Source organism: Euleptes europaea, chromosome 12 (assembly GCF_029931775.1).
Source record: "Euleptes europaea isolate rEulEur1 chromosome 12, rEulEur1.hap1, whole genome shotgun sequence".
NCBI lineage: Eukaryota > Metazoa > Chordata > Lepidosauria > Squamata > Sphaerodactylidae > Euleptes > Euleptes europaea.
The window spans coordinates 5905327-5926134 of NC_079323.1; the positions used below are offsets into that span (position 1 = coordinate 5905327).

The following is a 20808-nucleotide window of genomic DNA, read 5'->3' on the forward strand; positions in this document are numbered from 1 at the left end:
ACAGGCAAGGATAATGCTGCTGCAGTTGTCTTGCTTGTGGGCTTCCTAGAGGCACCTGGTTGGCCACTATATGACCAGACTGCTGGATTTGATGGCCCTTGGTCTGATCCAGTAGGGCCTTTCTTATGTTCTTATGAGAGCTGCTCTTAATCTGAGTAGACAGTACTGACCTTGACGGACCAAGGGTCTGATGCTGAGTTTAAAGGCAGCTTCATATGTTCATGCGTGAATTAAACTTTCCATTCTTTGCTCTGCTTTCAGCATCTGGAAGTCAATATGGACAAGATCCTGGAAGCCATCTTGAATTCTTCGTACCCTGACCACATGAAGCAAGGGTTGGTGCGGCGGGTCATCGAGGCATCGAAGCAGCCCATGGACAGCGAGCAGTGTTGGTCGATGCTCGAACTGTCCACCAAGCTCTTCCTCGTGGGGGACACCAAGTTCAAGCGGTCGGTCGGCAAAGAGCTCCTGGAAGTTTGTGGCTACTACCACCAAGAGGCGTTTGAGGAGTTCTTCAACGTCCATTTCCTCTTAAGCCTCCTCCAGGAGGGCTACGGGTCCTTGGGGAAAAGGAGCCTGTACGTGCTGGACTACATCCAGCTCGGCTTGCCATTTGTTTTGGACAGGCCGTCTGCCAACGACATTTTCAGCCTGCTGAGGGTGGAGGTTCTCCGGAAAATCTGCGAGAGGCCGGGGCTGAAGCAGTGCGTGAAAATCAGCAAGCTCTTGACCCAGTACCCGCAATGTATTCCCACTGGCAAACGCCAAGCCCTCTTCTGCCAGCAGCTTATCCGGTGCATCGGGTATTTCCGCACCGTCTCGGGGAGAGAAGAGGCCATTGTGGACTTCCTCGACCACGTGATCAAGGTCAGCAGCTTGCTGCAGAAGATCTGGAAGGCGCAGATGTCTTCCATTCTCCCGTCCTTGAAGGAACTCTTCACGATCATTTCTTCAGTGGGTAAGGGTTCTGGCTGCACATGGAATTGCAACATGGGGCTTTGTAGTATTACAAGAAAAATGCAATAATAGTATCATAGAGTTGGAAGGGACCACCAGGGTCATCTAGTCCAACCCCCTGCACAATGCAGGAAACTCACAACTACCTCACCCACACACACACACACCCAGTGACCCCTACAAGATGGCCAAGGTGTCCTCCCTCCCATCATCTGCCCAAGGTCATAGAAACTGCATTGCTGACAGATGGCCATCTAGCCTCTGCTTAAAAATCTCCAGGGAAGGAGAGCTCACCACCTCTCGAGAAAGCCTGTTCCACTGAGGAACCCCTCTAACGGTTAGAAAGTTCTTCTTAATGTCTAGATGGTGATGTTACATTAAAGGTAAAGGTTGTCCCCTGTGCACCGGGTCATTCCTGACCCATGAGGTGATGTCACATCCTGACATTTACTAGGCAGACTGTGTTTACGGGGTGGTTTGCCAGTGCCTTCCCTGGTTGTCTACACTTTACCCCCAGCAAGGGTCCCTCTTCGCAACCGGCAGGAGGTTTTGGGGGTAGAGCCTGAGGAGGGTGGGGTTTGGGGAGGGGAGGGACTCCAATTGCATAGAGTCCACTTGCCAAAGCGGCCATTTTCTCCAGTTGAACCGATCTCTATTGGTGGACGTCAGTTGTAGTAGCAGGAGATCTCTTGCCACCACCTGGAGGTTGTGAAATCAAAAAATTGAGCACTTATGGCATAAAAAAAGCTGTTAAACCTTATCCAGTCATCCATTAGAAGCAGGAAGTCATATACTGTACGAATGGAACAAAAGTTTCAGTCGGAACAATCAACATAGGATCGCCACGACCCAAGAAGCAGACACGAAATGGGATAAAATACCGGAACCCTGTTGTCGGTGGCCTCTATGGACATTTCTATTGTGTTATGTACCACAACTATTGAAAAGCCACTTTATTGTGAAAAAATTGTAAATTGTGATACTTGTTAACAATTGTATAGCGGCAAGGTGCTTCCCTGCTAGCTGGCTACACACTGTATTTTACAAGTGTCAAGGGCCTAGATAAAGGTTGCACTATTCTGAAATAGGCTTAAGAGCTTTTTTTATCTCATAAGTGCTCAATTTTTTGATTTCACAGTCTCCTTTGGGGCACTAGTTATTTCTGTTTGACTACCAACCGCCTAGAGGTTGGCAACCCTATCACCGGCTGAATATATTGGCCACGAAGCTGGTGGCACCTCGAGGCACATAGCAACAATGAAAGCCTTAAGCGACTAAGTGTGCCGGTATGAATTACTACCTCGCAAAGGCGGGAGTGTTTATGGTGGGGATCCCCAATGTGTTGTCCATGGGCACCATGGTGACCACTGATGCCTTTTCTAGTGCCCACCCAGTGTTTTTAGAAAGTGGGTGGGGCCAGGTAGGGTTTTTGCCCTGCAAGGCTTCTGATTGGCCACTGGAGATTTGATTGGCTGTGCAGATTTTTTAAAAAAACTTTGCTTGGGCAGCAGCTACCACCACAGTGCAGGGATCTGCACTGTGTGACTGAAGGTAAGCTGGGCCAACCATAAGAACACAAGAAAAGCCCTGCTGGCTCAGACCCAGGCCCATCAAGTCCAGCAGTCTGTGCACACAGTGGCCAACCAGGTGCCTCCAGGAAGCCCACAAACAAGACGACTGCAGCAGCACCATCCTGCCTGTGTCCCACGGCACCTAATATATTAGGCATGCTCCTCTGATCCTGGAGAGAATAGGGATACATCACAACTAGCATCCATTTTGACTAGTAGCCATGAATTCGCCTCTCCTCCATCAACACGTCCACTCTGCTCTTCAAGCCTTTCAAGTTGGCAGCCATCACCACATCCTGGGGCAGGGAGCTGCACAATTTAACTGTGCGTTGTGTGAAGAAATACTTGCTTTTATGTGTTTTGAATCTCTCACCGTCCAGCTTCAGCAGATGACCCCGTGTTCTAGTATTATGAGAGAGGGAGAAAAAGCTTACGCGCTCCTTGTCTTGCAGAAGAGCAGGAGCCGCCCTCGATCGCCTTGGCCAGCGTGGTCCAGTATGTCCCGCTGGAACTCATGGATGGGATCCTAAGAAACCTCACCAACGACGACAGCATCTCGGATGTACAGATGATGATGGCGATCGACCGGTAAGAGTTACTGATGGGTTAACCAGGCCACGGCTGGGTAACTGCAGGCTGTTTATGCAAGCGATGCTGGTGGAGACGTTTTTATTTATTTATTTGGGAGATATGAGCCTGCCTTGGCTACACACCCAGTAGTGCTAGGCTTCCCCAGGGTGAGGAATTACCAGCCCCCAGGCAAATTTTCTCACTCCTGAGGAATTGAGGAACTGAGAAAAAATGGCTTCCTCATAATGATGCTTGACATTGAACACATGAAGCTGCCTTATACTGAATCAGACCCTTGATCCATCAAAGTCAGTATTGTCTACTCAGACCGGCAGCAGCTCTCCAGGGTCTCAGGCAGAGAGGTCTTTCACGTCACCTAACTTGCCTAGTCCCTTTAACTGGAGATGACGGGGATTGAACCTGGGAGATGCCGGGGATTGAACCTGGGTGGGGAATTACCAGCCTCCAGGCAAATTTTCTCACTCCTGAGGAATTGAGGAACTGAGAAAAAATGGCTTCCTCATAATGATGCTTGACATTGAACACATGAAGCTGCCTTATACTGAATCAGACCCTTGGTCCATCAAAGTCAGTATTGTCTACTCAGACCGGCAGCAGCTCTCCAGGGTCTCAGGCAAAGAGGTCTTTCACATCACCTAGCTTGCCTAGTCCCTTTAACTGGAGATCCCGGGGACTGAACCTGAACCTTCTGCATATCAAGCAAATGCTCTACCACTGAGCCATGGCCCCTCCCCAGTCTCTGTGGTAAATACCATAGAGACTAGAGGCAGCAGTCTAGAGGGTCACCCAGAAGTGACATCCTGTCCTCTATGAACTTTGCCTCCCCCATGTATCCCCCCAAATCTAGCATTTGGTGAAGTGGTGTTGGGAACCTTACCTGTAATGTATGGACCATTCCTATAGGAGTAAGAGAAACCCTGTACTGCTGGACTACCTCTGGACCATGCTTTCAGAACACAGGCAGGCTAGCAGCTGTGTGTCCCTACTATCTGTTCCCTAGTAGGCATTTTCAGTCCTGCCCTACTAACGTTCATGACCTACTCTATCATGAGACCTCTGTCGGAAGCTCTTTCCTGCCCTCCAGAGGTCTGAGGAGGAAGGAGCTGGTTGGCTGCTGCCACAGACATGACTGTATTACTTGTTACAGGATGATTGAATGGGTCTCTTGGCCCCTGGGGAAGAACATAGACAAATGGATCATAGCGTTATTGAAGAGTTTGGCTGCTGTGAAGAAGTTCAGCATCTTGATTGAAGTCACCCTTTCCAAAATTGAGAAGGTCGGTTTGTTCATTAAAATATTTCATGCCTTTCCTCGTGTCTCAGGGTACCCTGATGGTGGTGGAAATGGCCATCAAGTTGCGGCTGACTTAGGGTGACCCCGTAGGGTTTTCAAGGCAAGTGGTGAACAAAGGTGGTTTGCCATTGCCTTCCTCTTCATAGCCACCCTGGACTTCCTTGGTGGTGGTCTCCCATCCAGGTGCTAACCAGGGCTGACCCTGCTTTGCTTCCAAGATCTGATGATATTGGGCTAGCCTGGGCCATTCAGGTCAGGGCAAAAGACATATAGAGGTGGTTTGCCATTGCCTGCCTCTGCGTAGCAACCCTAGACTTCCTTGGTGGTCTCCCATCCAAGTACTAACCTGGGCCCACCCTGCTCAGCTTCTAAGCTCTAACAAGATCAGGCTAGCCTGGGCCATCCAGGTCAGGGTATTGTGCCAATCATAATTAAAAACACCACCAATTTAATTCAGCAACATATGATCTCAAATCACCCCCCCCCCCTCCCTCCAAAGAAGTTACCTCCAGTTTACCATCTCATTGGAAGTCCTGGCAAATCTACTTTTGTGCAGCTGCAAATACGTATTTTTTTCTCTTTCTCCTGTAGGTCTTTTCTAAGCTGCTGTATCCGATTCTGCGGGAGGGAGCGCTCACGATCCTGCGCTACATGCTGCTCAGCTTCCAGCATTCCCACGAGGCCTTTCACTTGGTAAGGCCCAGAACTGAACCGAGGCTCTGTCATGATTGACAGGCCCAGGTTCCAAACAGATTAGCATTGCTTAAAGTGTTGAGAACTAGCATGGTTCCCTCACCACTCCCTCAACTTCAGACTTCACTCCTGCATAGGGTTGCCAGGCGTATTCTTTTTTAAAAAAATTCTTTTTTAAGGCTCTTGGCCTGTTGAGACCGACTTTGCTTTTTCTCCGTTTAGCTCCTCCCTCACATCCCCCGTGTGGTGTCCTCCTTGATCAGGGAAGACTCCAATTCGGCCACCAGCTGCCTGGAACAGCTGGCAGAGCTGATCCACTGTATGTTCTTCCGCTTCTCTGGATTCCCGGATCTCTACGAGCCTGTTGTGGAAGCCATAAAGGTAACTGTTTGTTTTGGACTGCGTGCAGCCAACAGCCAAGGAGTGATGGTGGTGGGACCTTAGAAGCTCAGGCTGAAGGACTCTTTTCATTGCAGAAAAGGATGAAGCTATCACTTGAAATGGTCTGGCTAAAGGCAGAACCCTGCCTGAAGTCCTTCTTGAGCCACAGCGTACTGGGTTGGATTCTGCCATTCCACTGAGCACAGTTTGAAGCCTTCCTCCAGCTTCAGTGGCTGATCTTTTGCATCTTGAATACTCATGAAGCTGCCTTATACTGAATCAATCCCTTGGTCCATCAAAGTCAGTATTGTCTACTCAAGACTGGCAGCATGTCTCCAGGGTCTCAGGCAGAGGTCTTTCCCATCACCTACTTGCCTAGTCCCTTTAACTGGAGATGCTGGGGATTGTACCTGGGACCTTCTGCATACCAATCAGATGCTCTACCACTGAGCCACAGCCCCTCCCCGAAAACGAGAGAGCAGGTGGACCCGCTCTTGTACGCAGGGCAGGGCTGCCCTGAAGGCACCGCTGCAACAAAAGCACCTCTCCCCCTTCTTCCTTTTTTTGCAATGTGATCAGGTTCCCCTCCTTCCTTGACTCGCCCGGGTGCTGAAAAAGGCTGGCCGTTTGCTCTTGCTGGCCGCTTGCTCTTCCAAGGAAGCCTCCGTGGAAGGTCGGACCCACTCCTCTGGATGTTGAGCAGATGAGGAATTGGCACTGCCCGCCAGTCCCAACAGCAATAAAGTTCACTGCATTTTGTTGTTTTAATGATGTTTTAACTTTGTAATACTGGAACTGGACCGCAATAAATTATACTACTACACTGCATTTGCAAACCTGAGACCAGATGAAGCCATGGAAATCACCACATTGCTGTCTAAAATTGAGAGAGGTGGTCCCTCTGCAAACTAATGCCGCTCCTTTGGTCTCTTTTCTCCTTTGCAAGGCTCTTCCGATTCCGAACGAAGACCGCATTAAGCACCTGCTCGGCCAGAACGCTTGGACCTCGCAGAAGAACGAACTGGCCAGTTTTTATCCCCGCCTGGCTTCCAAATCCGAAACGGGGAAGATCGGGTTGATTAACTTGGGCAACACCTGTTACATGAACAGCATCCTTCAAGCTCTTTTCATGGCCTCTGAGTAGGTATCCTCCTTGGCTTTGTGCCTGTGTTTCTTCTGCCTCCTTTCTGAGCGATTCATTTGTTTTTTGTACTGCTGGTTTGTGGCCATTATCAGAAAGTATAAGCTATTTGTGGCTATTTATCCGGCACTGGGATTTATATCATATACAATTTTGTATGGTTCCAAGCTAAAAAGCAACTCTTTTTTATAGTTAAAGTGTAGGAGAAGAGAAAAAGAAGGCTAAGCTTGTTGAAAAAAATATTGGTAAGGAGTTTTTGAGGTAGAAGAAATGTCTAAGACAGGTAGGGTTGCCAGCTCCAGGATGGGAAATACCTGGAGATTTCTGTGGTAGACCCTGAGGAACGCGGGGTTTTGGGAGGGGAAGGACTTCAGTGCCATAGAGTCCCATTGTCAAAGCGGCCGTTTTCTCCAGGTGAACTGATCTCTATCGGCTGGATATCAGTTGTAATAGCAGGACATCTCCATCTAGTACCTGGTGGTTGGCAACCCTACTGGATGATCTGGCAGGCTCGTAGTGGGGCCAGCTCCAGGTTGGGAAATACCGGGAGATTTTGGGGGCAGAGCTTGAGGAGGGTGGGGTTTGGGGAGGGGAAGGACTTAAATGGGGTATAATGCCATAGACTCCCCCTTCCAAAGCAGCAATTTTCTCCAGGGGAGCTGATCTCTGTCACCCGGAGATCAGTTGTAATAGTGGGAGATCTCCAGCCACTGCACAGGGGACCTTTACCTTTACCTTTACCCCTCCTGCAGCAGCCATTATGTGGCCGCCATTTTGTGGCTGTGCCCACCACACGGTGTCAGAATTCCAAAGGTGCCCACCGGCTGGAAAAGGTGGGGGACCCCTGGTCTAAGATACTGGGGAGATGCTCAGGGAATAGGCTTATCTGCTTGCTTCCCCATCTGGACAGCTTGTGCATTCAAAAATAAATGGGGTATGTTTACAGTGACTATCTCTGTTTGTACAATTCTCCAAGCTTCAGGCGTTCGGTGTTGAATTTGGCAGAGAACAACTCTCAGCCTTTGATGGCCAAACTCCAGTGGTTGTTCGCCTTCTTAGAGCACAGCCAGGTAAACTATTTCTGTTCTCTCTTTCTACGATTTAACATAGAGCATCCGCTGTGTCACTTCCGGTTTTTACTGGAAGTAACGTTCACATTCCACCACGATAACTGGCCTGCGTTCCGCCCCATTTCCTCCCACTGGTACCCAAGGCCTACCCATGAGGCCTATCCCTACCCATGAGCAACAGAAAGAAAAGAGGAAGTATTGCTTCTCACAGTTAATAATTCACTTGTGGAACTCACTGCCACAGGGTGTAGTGACAGCCCCTCTAAAAGGGGATTAGACAAAATCATGGAGGACAGGTCAGTCGATGATGGCTAAATGGAACATCCATGTTCAAAAGCAGTCTATCTCTGGAGATACTAGTTACTGGAAGGCAACAATGTGTGTGTTAAGTGCCGTCAAGCCGCTTCTGACTCATGGCGACCCTATGAATGAAAGTCCTCCAAAATGTCCTATCTTTGACAGCCTTGCTCAGATCTTGCAAATTGAGGGCCGTGGCTTCCTTTATAGTGTCAATCCATCTCTTGTTGGGTCTTCCTCGTTTCCTGCTGCCCTCAACTTTTCCTAGCATGACTATCTTTTCCAGTGACTCTTGTCGTCTCATGACGTGACCAAAATACGATAGCCTCAGTTTAGTCATTTTAGCTTCTAGAGTCAGTTCAGGCTTGATTTGATCTATAACCCACTGATTTGTTTTTTTGGCAGTCCATGGAATCCATAACACTCTCCTCCAACAATAGGGGCAACAATAGGGGAGGTCTTTGACCTCTGCTTGTGGGCCTTTTGCTGGTAAATGGTTGGCTGTTCAGGAAAACCGGATGTAGTGCTAGATGGATTGTTGTACGGGTCCAGCATCTCTTAAGGTGCTTATGAAATAAATATTTAGTATTCATACAGTGCATTTTCTTTGTTCAAAATGCTTCACATACATTGTTTCAATAGTTTTCACAACAGCCCCTGCGAGGTAGGTCGGTATCATTTCTCCTATATTGCAGGTTGAGTGATTGGGGGGACTGAGAGTCAGTGGTTTGCCTAAGGTGAGATTTGAACCAGGGACATCCTCCCTCAAGGCTTCTGCTCCTGTTAGTTGTGTTTCACTGGCTGTCAGCTGAGCTTCTGCCCTTTCCCTTGCTTTGAACGCAAATGAATGTCGATCAGTATTGGGTAGATGGTAGGGTAGCCAGAACAAAGCTAGCAAGCTGGGGAAGACTCTCCAATGCCGTGGGGGCCCTTGCCGGTGACTTGCTGGCATCACTTTCCATGCAGCTGGTGATGTCAACCCACGTTGAGGAAGCTCTTGCATTCAGACAAAACTCTTATTGGGGGTGGGGGTAGTTTTTGCCAGAACACTACAGCTGGTGACATGCTGATGTCACTTCTGGTCACACAGGAAGTGACATCAGTACATCTGGAAACAGGAAGCACCAGCAGGAAATGGGTGCTGGATAGGGTTGCCAGGTTCCTCTTCGCCACCAGTGGGAGGTTTTTGGGGCGGAGCCTGAGGAGGGCAGGGTTTGGGGAGGGGAGGGACATCATTGCCATAGAGTCCAATTGCCCAAGCGGCCATTTTCTCCAGGTGAACTGATCTCAATCAGCTGGAGATCAGTTGTAATAACAGGAACTCTCCAGCTAGTACCTGGAAGTTGGCTACCCTAGTGCTGGAAACAGGAAGCATCACTGTGCAACTTGGAGCTTTCAAAAGCAGCCGGAGACCCAGCTGTGCTCCTAGGGTTGCCAACCTCCAGGTAGTTGCTGGAGATCTCCTGCTATTACAACTGATCTCCAGCCGATAGAGGCCAGTTTCTCTGGAGAAAATGCTGCTTTGGCAATTGGACTCTATGGCATTGAAGTCCCGCCCCTCCCCAAAGCCCCCCTCCTCAGGCTCTGCCCCCAAAATCTCCATGTATTTCCCAACTTGGAGCTGGCAACCCTATGTGCTTCTCTCGCCTGTCTTCTGCTCTTAATTTTTTGGGACCTTGGGACCGCTAGCGGGAACCCAGTCCAGCAGATTGTGGTGCCTGAAAAATTGTTAAGCGGCTTGAGGACTAGATGAAAAGCTCACTTGGACCAGATGTGGCCTTCTCCCACTGGCCAGGTTTAATTTTGCTCTCTCGCTGTTCTGGTGTACTTCAGATACTTTCTCTTATTTCTCTGCTTTCCCCTCTGATTCTCTCACTGCCAGCGGCCTGCCATCTCCCCCGAAAACTTCCTGTTGGCTTCGTGGCCTCCCTGGTTTACCCGCGGGGCGCAGCAAGACTGCTCCGAATACCTCAAGTACCTCCTTGATAGGTAGGTTGGAGCCATCCTGGAAATGTTCAGTTGATAGGGTTGCCAACTTCCAGGTACTAGCTGGAGATCTCCTGCTATTACAATTGATCTCCAGCCGATAGAGATCAGTTCCCCTGGAGAAAAGGGCCGTTTTGGCAATTACATGACTATACAGGACTTTATTGGATATTTGCTCTGCTATGTTTGTACTTTATTTTAATTGACGTAATTGGACCTTGTTGTAAACCGCTTCGAGATCTTAATCGAAGAGAAGCAGTATAAAAATTGAAATAAATTTTATTCTTTCCCCAAAAAAGGCTACACGAAGAAGAGAGAACAGGAAGAAGAATATACCAGAAGCTCAAAGAGTCTACGTGGCTATCTCAGGCCGACCAACGGCGCTCCACGAACAAGACTCTAGTTGAAAGAATGTTCGGTGGCAAAATCATGACGAAAATTCGTTGCCTGAAGTGCCTCAAAGTGTCTTCCAGAGAAGAACCCTTCACAGATCTCTCTCTGGCTTTCCCGCCGACAGATAAGTATGTGCCTATCCCCAATGGTACCTCCGTTTTACCTGTAGAAGAAATGGGCCCACAGACAGTTCAGCCTAGTGTAGAAGCTCCCACTCGGGTGATCAATTTGCCAAGGAGGCCGGGGAAGCACCATGCATCTGGCGAAAACCCCTCCAAAGTGTTGCCAGTTGAGACTCTGAAACCAGAAGGGCAAGAGACATCTTTCCCTTTCAGATCTGAGAGGGACGCCGTTGGTGTGAAGCCTGACGAAGACTCAGTACTGGCCTTATGGGAGCAAGGGTGTGGCGCCGGGGCCTCGAGGTCCGTCCCTGACTTGATCAATTATTTCTTATCGCCCGAGACGCTGACGGCAGAGAATCGATATCACTGTGAGAATTGCGCGTCCCTTCAGGACGCAGAAAAGCTGGCGGAACTCACCGAAGGGCCTCACTACCTCATCCTCACCCTGCTGAGGTTCTCCTTTGACCTGAGAGCCATGAGGAGAAAGAAGATCCTTGACAATGTCTCCGTCCCGTTGGTGTTGAAGCTACCGGTCCTCACCTCCGCCCAGGAACTGAGCGACCCTAGTCCAGCAAGGAGCGCTGGGCCTGCCGCTTCCTGCGACGGCTTTGCGTCGGTAGTATACGACCTCTGCAGCGTAGTGGTACATTCCGGAGTCTCCTCAGAGAGCGGCCATTACTACTGTTACGCCAGGGAATGCGAAGACCTCACTGCAGGAAGCGAGCCTCTGGACGCCTCGTGGAAGGTCCCTTCCGAAAAGCCTCTGGACGTCGCGATCCAGTGGTACCTCTTCAATGACACGAGGGTGTCGTTTTCGTCTTTCGAGTCGGTCAGCAATGTGACTTCCTTCTTCCCCAAGGACACTGCCTACCTGCTGTTCTATCGGCAAAGGATAACCAAGCCGAAAAACCTGGGGCAGGAGACTGCCGCTGAGGCCAGTTGGGTTAATGGAGACTTGTCCTCTCCCAATAAAGACCTGATGGAAGCCATTGCTAAGGATAACATCCTATACTTGCAGGTAACATTTATTAGCTTTACCAGAGGCTCCCAGCATGGTGCCTGCGGGCACCGTGGCACTCACCAACATCTTTCCTGGTGCCAGTTGAGTGCCGTTAGAAAGTAGGCAGGGCTATGTGGGGCTTTTTTGCCAGCAGGGGTTCTGATTGGCTGTGCAGATTAAAAGGCATCAGGTTTAATAGAGCGTCTTCCTGAAATGTTGAAGAGATACTGTTAGAGTTATATATAACCTCACTTCCTGACATTTTGTGGTTGGATCTCCCTCCTGTGGCAGCCATTTTGTGATTGTGCCCACTGCCCTGTGTCTAGCTGCATTACTGGCCAATGTTCAGGTCTCTGAGAGTGTTTAATTGCTATGGCTCCATCATGTTGCACCAGCTTGGGTACCAAGTGTCCAGGGAAACGTAGAGGAGAGAGCCAGCATGGTGTAGTGGTTAAGAGTGGTGCTTTGGAGCGGTGGACTCTGAACTCGAGAACGGGGTTCGATTTCCCGCTCCTACACATGAACAGCGGACACTAATCTGGTGAACTGGTTTGGTTTCCCCACTCCTCCACATGAAGTCAGCTGGGTGACCTTGGGCTAGTCACAGCTCTCTTAGAGTTCTCTCAGCCCCACCTACCTTACAGGGTGTCTGTTGTGGGGAGGGGAAGGAAAGGTGATTGTAAGCCGGTTTGATTCTCCTTTAAGTGGTAAAGAAAGTCGGCATATAAAAAACCATCTCTTCTTCTTGAGGAAATGGTTCTGCTGCTTTCCTTATCCTGCAGGAGTTCAGTTTTATATTTCGCCCTACAGGAACAGGAGAAAGAAGCCAGGAGCAGAACAGCCTACATTTCAGCCCTACCCAAGTCCCCTCTGTGGTGGAAAGACTTTGAGGGGGACGACGACGACTCCTCAGGGGGGTGCGGGCATGCTGCCGGGGGAGGCGGATCGAGCTCTTTCCACGGACTCGTCTTTTAACGGCACTATTTTGATAACGGGAGAACTCCATAACCACGCAGCAAAGGGGGTCCTCAGGAGGCAGCTCTTTGGCCTTGTATTCCTGATCATAGATGGCCAGAGAGCATCAAACAGGTACAGTGGTTTCACTGGCAGCCTTCCCCACCTGCATGGAACTCTGGGAACTGTAGTTTTTTTTGGGGGGGAGGTGGCCAGGAAGAGATTTCTCAGCCTCCTTGCCACCCAACTACAATTTCCAGGTTTGCAGGAGGGCACTGTTTGATGAACAGTGTGAAATATATTGCGAGGGACATTTTTTCTTCCCTGGTTTCTGACATTCCCACAGATCTATTTATTTATTTATTTGACGCCCCTTTCCTGTCATCTGCACAACGCTGCCAACGCTGAACTCAACCAGTGGTTCAAGGAAACTTCCCTGCGTTTCTCCAACACAAAACTCGGTTGTGATACCTTTTCAAATCAAGACGATGCTGTCTAAAAAGTCATTTTCAGGTAGGCCGAGTAGTTAACTGCGAGGATCACAGGGTTGCCTTGGGTAACTGAGGTGCCCTAGATGCAATATATCAACGATATCCCCTTTAACCCATCTTTGTATTGGGCCCCAAGGCTCTTGGATCTGATGGACCATTCCTCACATATCCTGCCTGGCAACTGGTGGAAGATGGAGGGAAGCGGTCACTTACCACGGGGTGGGGGCGTGATGTTTGTCCCTATGAGATGGCACCAATTCCGGTGGACCCGTAACCACTGAGGCGATGCTCTAGCACTTATTTATTAGGTTTCTATCCCGCCCCTCCCTATCAAGGCCAGAGTCAGGGCGGCTCGCAACATGTTCCAATCATTAATACATAGCAATTGCAGTTAAAAATTCTCCAGCATCTCCCACATTGCCCCAAAATTCTGTAGAAACCATAGAGTTTTGGAGCGAGTGCTAGAGCATTGCCAGGCACAATACTAGCTTTTCCAGGCCACATCAGAAATGATGTCATCACTCGCGGATGGCCGCAGCCCCCCGTTTGGCTGGCCCTTTTCTGCCTGTTGACCAGCTGCATGTTGGTGGGTAGCGGCCAAAATTGCAGGGACTTTGCCCGCCATAAGCGGGCACCTGGCAAACCTACACCCGGCCCTGAGATGGTGAACAGCAAGGAGACATTCTCTGCCTTCTCCGCCATTTTCACTGCTGTGCTCTTCTGGGAAGGATGAATTTATGCCTGTTAGCTGCTCTATTAAATGCTGCTCTTGATGGTCACCTAGGGTTGTTTCATGTTAAGGCTGGTCCTGACCTGTATGTTCCTTGTGGGGAATTTTTTTAAAAGGAATTGCAACACTGGAGATGACCCTCTTGGCTGGGATGACGTCCCCCTCACCCCTTTTCATGCCATTTGTCTGAACTACACAATGGCAGAAGCTGGTAATATATATATATCTAGGTAATTGTAAAACACCTGTGGCTGTAACCCAGATAATTTTTAGCTCTGGGGGATCCCAGCTATAGAGCTCAGCTCACTGATTGCCCTAATCTAATTATTTTAAATTTCTGTACCATGAAATAAACTAATATATACAATGCAAAATTGGAGGGATTTTGACCTCCGAAGCGAGTCTGTGGCAGTTTGTCTCTTCTTTCTCCTGTTGTCATTCGAGCAAAGCCCATGGCTGTATCAACAGAAATATAGCTTCCCGATCACACAAAGTGACGGTATGGCTTTACTCTGCTCTGGTTAGACCTCACCTAGACTACTGTGTTCAGTTTTGGGCACCACAATTTAAGAGGGATGTAGAAAAGCTGGAACGTGTCCACAGGAGGACAACAAAGATGGTGAGGGGTCTGGAGGCCAAGTCCTATGAGGAAAGGTTGAAGGAGCTGGGTATGTTTAGCCTGGAGAGGAGAAGACTGAGAGGGGATATGATAACCATCTTCAAGTACTTGAAGGGCTGTCATATAGAAGATGGTGACGAGTTGTTTTCTGTTGTCCCAGAAGGTCGGACCAGAACCAACGGGTTGAAATTAAATCAAAAGAGTTTCCATCTAAACATTAGGAAGAACTTTCTGACAGTTACAGTGGTTCCTCAGTGGAACAGGCTTCCTTGGGAGGTGGTGAGCTCTCCTTCCCTGGAGGTTTTTAAGCAGAGGCTAGATGGCCATCTGTCTGCAAGGCTGATTCTATGACCTTACACAGCTCATGAGAGTGGGGGGGCATCTTGGCCATCTTCTGGGCATGGAGTAGGGGTCACTGAGGGTGTGGGGGGGAGGTAGTTGTGAATTTCCTGCATTGTGCAGGGGGTTGGATTAGATGACCCTGGTGGTCCCTTCCAACTCTATGATTCTATGACAAAACCTATGAATTCAGAAGGGTAACCTGCGTTGTGCAGGAGGTTGGACTAGATGACCTTTGGGGTCCCTTCCAGCTCTAATGTTTCTAATTGTGGCGGTTGAAAAGAGATTTGGGGACTCTTTTTTCAGGCACATATCACATTTATTAACAGCAAAAACAAAGGTATTATCTAAGTTAAGCACAAGATCAGTTTTACAGGATAAGTGTGTCAAATTATTTCTTTTTTTAAAAAATAACTCACAAAGAATAAATTAATAATTTAAGGGATTAGCAGTCCACAGTGACTAGAAAAATTAATAAACAGCTCAAATAGTGACAACCACAAGACACGCTGTACATTTTTTAAAAAAAACACCAGAGTATTTTTCTCCTAAAAAAAATTATCTTTATGAAATAAACATCCCCCTTTCTTTCCCCCACTCTACAAAAGCCACACATTTTAGAACACTTATATCAAGATAACGACACGACAGTATTGTTGCTTTGTTTAAACGCCCTTCGCGTAACGCCTCTTGGCCACACATCGTCTCTCACGTTGTTTAGAAAAAACTCCCAAACGTTTGAATCCGCAGTTGCGCCTTTCTGTTACGTGGAACTGGTTCCACGTGATATTCACACGTGACATGCCCTTATTCTCTTTAAGTCATTGCTTGAACGGCTTTGAAGGGGGTTACCGAATGCAAGAGTTCAGGGCTTCACATCCAGAAACTAACTGGCTAACAAGTTAGTCATACTGGCAGTAAACGAGTTGGGACTCTTCTGCCGACATCCAGTTAATCTAATTCTTAAAAAAGCAAAAATAAAATAGCTAGTATCAAGACCAGAGGCAATTTTGAATGCACTTATTGGAGCTGAAATGAATTTCTGCAAATATTTGAAGTACGTCAAATACTTCAGTTTTGCCAGTGAGGTTTTAAAGGTGAATTCTAATTCACATTGTCAACTCTTACTTAAAAATGGGAGCGTTTTGGACTTTGTGGTACTTCTTGATGGTTTAGAGAGGCATCCTGTATCCAGCGGGTCACACAGGTCTAAATGGATCTCTGCTCCAATCCAGCAGGGCTTCTGTTTAAATTTTCAAATAAGACAACACGTCAGCGGGCAGGACTTCAAATTCCGCCCACTACTAAGTACACCTGCACACCAACTATCAAACATCAAATTCAAATTGCACAGGATATCAGATAACAGATATCAAATACTTGGGGGTTTCAGCAAATCTGTGGGGGCATTCGGCGAATATCGAGCGAATATTTCACACTGGCATTTGCAGAGGAGGGAAAATTCGTTTCAGCTCAAGCACGTATACGTTTTCCAGATGCTGATAGATACCAACAAGCAACAATTGTTTCCTCCTTCTCCACCCCAGCCTCACCCCACATAGTATGCTCTTAAGTGCTCTGGGGGTAAGTACGTCGGTAATTTGTTAAGAGAACAAAAACTAGGAAGACAAGTGCTTTGCTGGAAATTGGACGCCGAGCTGACGGGGGGGCGGTTTGGCCTTAAAGGATAGAGGGAGAAAGAAGGCAATGTGCATTATGTTGACGTTGTTGCTCCATTTGCAGTGGAAAGGCTAGCATTCCACCATAGTGGCATTAGTTCCCCTCTGAATGGTGTGCATTGCAGATGAAGGGCAAATCCAGCAGGTTGGCAGAGGCATCAGGGGAAATTGGAAGTAGACAGCATGCGGGGTGTCATCAATCGGGGTATTGCTGCATCGAATTTCCCAGACAATGTAACCCAAAACTCAGCTGGAGCCCCAGCGCCGTGTTCTCTGGTGAACAGTATTGGCCATGTCTTCCCCTGAAGATGCTTTCAAAACATGATCCCCCACCCCTTGTATGACAGCAGTGGGAGGACCAGGAATTGTTTTGTTTTGCCTTTCCGGAAGGCTTTCCTTCAACACTCTGGCCCACCCCCTCCGGCTGTTCCTACTTGGCCACTTTGGCAGGTTCTGAAGACTGCCGGACATCTGTCCATTCTTGCATGGTGCTTTGCAGTGCTTGGGTCTTCTCCTTGTCGACTTGCACATAATCGACCTTCTCGTCAGAGGCAACGGATGACGTGGAGGGCTGCTCGGAATGGGGGAAAGCAAAGAACCGGGTGACTCAGCCATACGTCGATAACAACACCCTAAAGCAGGCCTATTAGCCTACTGACACATGAACACATTAAGCTGCCTAATACTGAGTCAGACCCTTGGTCCATCAAAGTCAGCATTGTCTACTCAGACCAGCAGTGGCTCTCCAGGGTCTCAGGCAGAGGTCTTTCACATCACCTACTTGCCCAGTCCCTTTAACTGGAGATGCCGGTGATTAGACCTGGGACCTTCTGCATGCCAAGCAGATGCTTACCACTGAGCCACAGTCCCTCCACTGCAGCACACTGGCTCCAGAAAATGTAAAAACCAACCAAATGGGGGGGGGGAGTGAAGATGCCTCCAATTTCCCTCTAGCTGGGACCATCAAGAGGTACTCCCAAAGCAACCCCTGGGCCCATAGGTCTCCTGGGTGCCTCTTTTCCTCCCTACACTGGGGACATCCACTGCCTGCTCCCCCAGGCTCTCAGGGCCTCCGGGGAAGCCGCGTGAGCCCCGTCTCCATTGGAATACAGCGGAGGACCCACTGAGATCCCTGCCCTCCCTTCACGACAGATATTTCACTACATCTTTGCTGGTGCCTACCAAGTGTTTTTAGAAAGTGGGTGGAGCGAGGTAGGGCTTTCACCTACCAGGGCATCTAACTGGCCATTGGAGATGTGATTGGCTGTGCTTATTTTTGTTAATGTTTCAGTGGCAGCTGTCACCACAGTGTTGGTTTTATTTTCTCTCCTACTTCTGTTTCCCAGCCTCTTTTGCTTCCTGACCTCCTTCCCCCCCCCCCGCCCCTGTGCCCCAGTGGCTCGAGACAGAGCAGATCTTGAACCAGACATGGGGGCAGGAACACTGCACACTGGCTCTGTTCCTGCCCCACTGGCTATCACCCAGCTCTGGCCCTGCTTAGCACCCAAGATTGGATGAGATCAGGCCTGCCTGGGCCATCCAGGTCAGGGCAAGACACCCAGAGGTGGTTTGCCATTGCCTGCCTCCGCATAGCAACCTTGGGCTTTCTCAGTGGTCTCTCACCCAAGTACTAACCAGGGCCAACCCTGCTTAGCTTCCCAGATCCGACAAAATTGGGCCAGCCAGGTCAGGGCGCTCATAATTAGGCAAATACATTTAATAAGGTGGGTTTTGCCTCACAAAACCTTCTGCCGGACTTAATTCTAGTCTTAGTGCCATCTTATTTTGCTGCTACATGGTGCCCCGTTCAGAATTAACTATCCCATTTTGTCCTGCTTTGCCGTCAATGTGCGCATGGTAACCCCCCCCCCTTCATTTTATCTTTACAACAACCTTCTGAGATAGGTTAAAATGAGAGAGAGGACTGGCTGAAGGCCACCCAGAAGAACAGCAGAATAGCCCAGCTGGATCAGACCAGTGGTCTGTCTAATCCAGCATCCTGTCTCACACAGTGGCTGACCAGTTCCTCCAAAGGTGGGGGGGTGAACACAGGGAGCTAAGAGGCCAAGACCCAATGAGCTCTGTGACTGGCGTCAGGATTTAAACCCAGGTCTCCCCAGTCAACACTACACCACAGTGACTGTGAGTCACTCAGCCTTCACAAAAGCCACGTTAAGACATCTAATTTCCCACATCCATTGCCTTTGAGTTCTGAGCAAATCAGGGGAAGGCCTTGACCTTTATGCCCTGCTGCTGGACTTCTAGAGGAAATGGTTGGTCACTGTGTGAGACGGGATGTTAGACTAGATGGACCCTCACTGGTCTGATCCAGCAGGACTCTTCTGAGATTTTTATGAAGGCCTCAGGCTCTATGTCCTGTTGTTGGCCCTCCAGAGGAACTGGTTGATCACTGTGTGAGACCGGACAGAAGGTGATCCTACCACCTCCCAAGGAAGCCTGTTCCACTGAGGAACCGCTCTAACTGTTAGAAAAATCTTGCTAACGTTTACCCGAAAACGCCTTTCATTTAATTTCAACCCATTGGTTCTGGTCCAATCTTCTGGGGCAACAGAAAAGAATACAAAGCCAAGATTTTGCTGAAGAGCTGTACCTTTCTGTGTGGACCGGGTGAGCTCGGCTGGAAATCCAAAGCCAGGTAATCCACGCTTCCTGCGCTTTTCTTTGTGGCGGGGCTGTTTGTGCCACTGGGAATGGGGGAGGCAGAGACCGGGTTTTGCTAAGAAGGGGAGAAAGCCGAGCCGGAATTAGTAAAAGGAACAGAAAAATGCATTTCCAAGTAATTTGCTCAAAGGTGCACCTTAGAGGTTAGGAGCTAAGGGTCAGACTAAAGAACCACGCAGCCCAGAATCCTGTTTCTAGAATCAGGCAGCCAGATGTTCCGGGGGCTTACAAACATGACACAAAGGCAACCACACTCCCCCATGGTTGGCTCCCAGTATCTGAAGTGCATAAGAACATAAGAAAAGCCCTGCTGGCCCATGAAGTCCAGCAGTCTGTTCACACAGCAGCCAATCGGGTGCCTCTAGGAAGCCCACAAGCAAGACGACTGCAGCAGCACCATCCTGCCTGTGTTCCACAGCACCTATATGATAGGCATGCTCCTGTGATCCTGGAGAGGATAGGTATGCATCATGACTAGCATCCATTTTGCCTAGTAGCCATGGATAGCCCTCTTCTCCATGAACATGTCCTCTCCCATCTTAAAGTCTTCCAAGTTGGCAGCCATCTCCACACCCTGGGGCAGGGAGTTCCACAACTTAACTATACGTTGTGTGAAGAAATACTTCCTTTTGTCTGTTTTGAATCAATCACCATACAACTTCAGCAGATGACCCCACGTTCTGGAATTATGAGGGAGAAAAGCTTCTCCCCGTCCACTCTCTCCAAACCATGCATACTTTTGTAGATCTCTATCATATTTCCCCTTAACTGCCTTCTTTCCAAGCTAAACAGCCCCAAGCATTTTAGCCACTCCTCATAGGGCAGTAGCTCTAGCCCCCTGATCATTTTGGTTGCTCTTCTCAAGCTCTGTGATATCCCTTTTTAGGTGTGGTGACCACTGTCTTTGAATATTGAGGTTCCGTACAGTCCTTATGACCAACACATTTAGCCAGATCACTCATCCTCCGTGAATTTGTACCATCTCCTTACAAAGCCATCTATGCAACCACCAACTTTTGTTTCCGAGGGTAGCCATGTTGGTCTGCAGTACAACAACTAGCTTCGAGTCCAGTAAAGACCAACATGATTTTCACGGTAGAACCTCCTGAGAGTTAAAAGCTCCCTTTATCAGATACAAGGGAATGGAGATCCCTGAGCCCTTATATCCCAGTCAGAAGATGTGAGGGGTGTGCATAGAAGGGAGTCAGGATGCAGAGATACAATGCAGGATGTAATCAGCTTGATGAGAGTGGAGGAGAAATGCTTAGAAGCAGTTCATTAGTAGTCTGTAGTAATCTGTAGTAAGATAATCCTATGTGGAGATAGCTAAACTTGAGTTGCTTTACAAATTCAGAACAATCCATCTTTATGGCCATTTATGCATGGCTTTTTTCTTGAGGTCACCCCTCCAACTATTTAAGGGCTTTGCTTTGATTATGCTTGCATTTTCCGACCGTCAGCTGTCGCCTTGCTCTCCCCACACATTTCTGCGTATTTCCCCTGCGTTTTCTGGATGCTTGCTAAACACAAATCCAGGAAACGTGGGGAAAATGCACGGAAATGCGAAGGGAGAGCAGGGCGACCTCTGACGGTCAGAAAATGCAAGCATATTCAAAGCAAAGGCCCGAAGTAGTCAGTGGGGTGACCACAAGGAAACAGCCATGCATAAGGGCCTCAATTTGCACACTGAAAGTGTGCACTTACAATCCACTTTCAATGCATGTTGTAACTGGATTCCACCCCATGAAATGGCAAAATCCATTTGCAAACGGTTGCTAAAGCGGACTGAAAGTGTATTATCCTGCGTGTGTGAAAGCG

The 20808-nt window shown here is 48.7% G+C and overlaps 2 protein-coding genes across 2 annotated transcripts in view; one reads left to right on the forward strand and one right to left on the reverse strand.

The window, feature by feature from the left end:
* Window positions 1-265: 265 nt before the first annotated feature.
* On the forward strand, window positions 266-12471 carry USP35 (ubiquitin specific peptidase 35). Its single transcript, XM_056858835.1, has 10 exons — window positions 266-958; window positions 2981-3116; window positions 4267-4396; window positions 5005-5106; window positions 5329-5487; window positions 6434-6627; window positions 7605-7698; window positions 9878-9984; window positions 10281-11514; window positions 12307-12471. The coding sequence occupies exons 1-10, from the start codon at window positions 277-279 to the stop codon at window positions 12469-12471; spliced, it is 3003 nt and encodes a 1000-aa protein (XP_056714813.1). The 5' UTR covers window positions 266-276.
* A 4267-nt stretch (window positions 12472-16738) lies between these two features.
* Window positions 16739-20808, reverse strand: part of GAB2 (GRB2 associated binding protein 2) — a 142645-nt gene continuing 138575 nt past the window's right edge. Inside the window, exons 9-10 of the mRNA XM_056858732.1 lie at window positions 18920-19045; window positions 16739-16879 (exon numbers count right to left, since the gene is read on the reverse strand). Of these exons, the coding sequence (XP_056714710.1) occupies window positions 16739-16879; window positions 18920-19045 (267 nt within the window). The remainder of the gene's footprint in view (window positions 16880-18919; window positions 19046-20808) is intronic.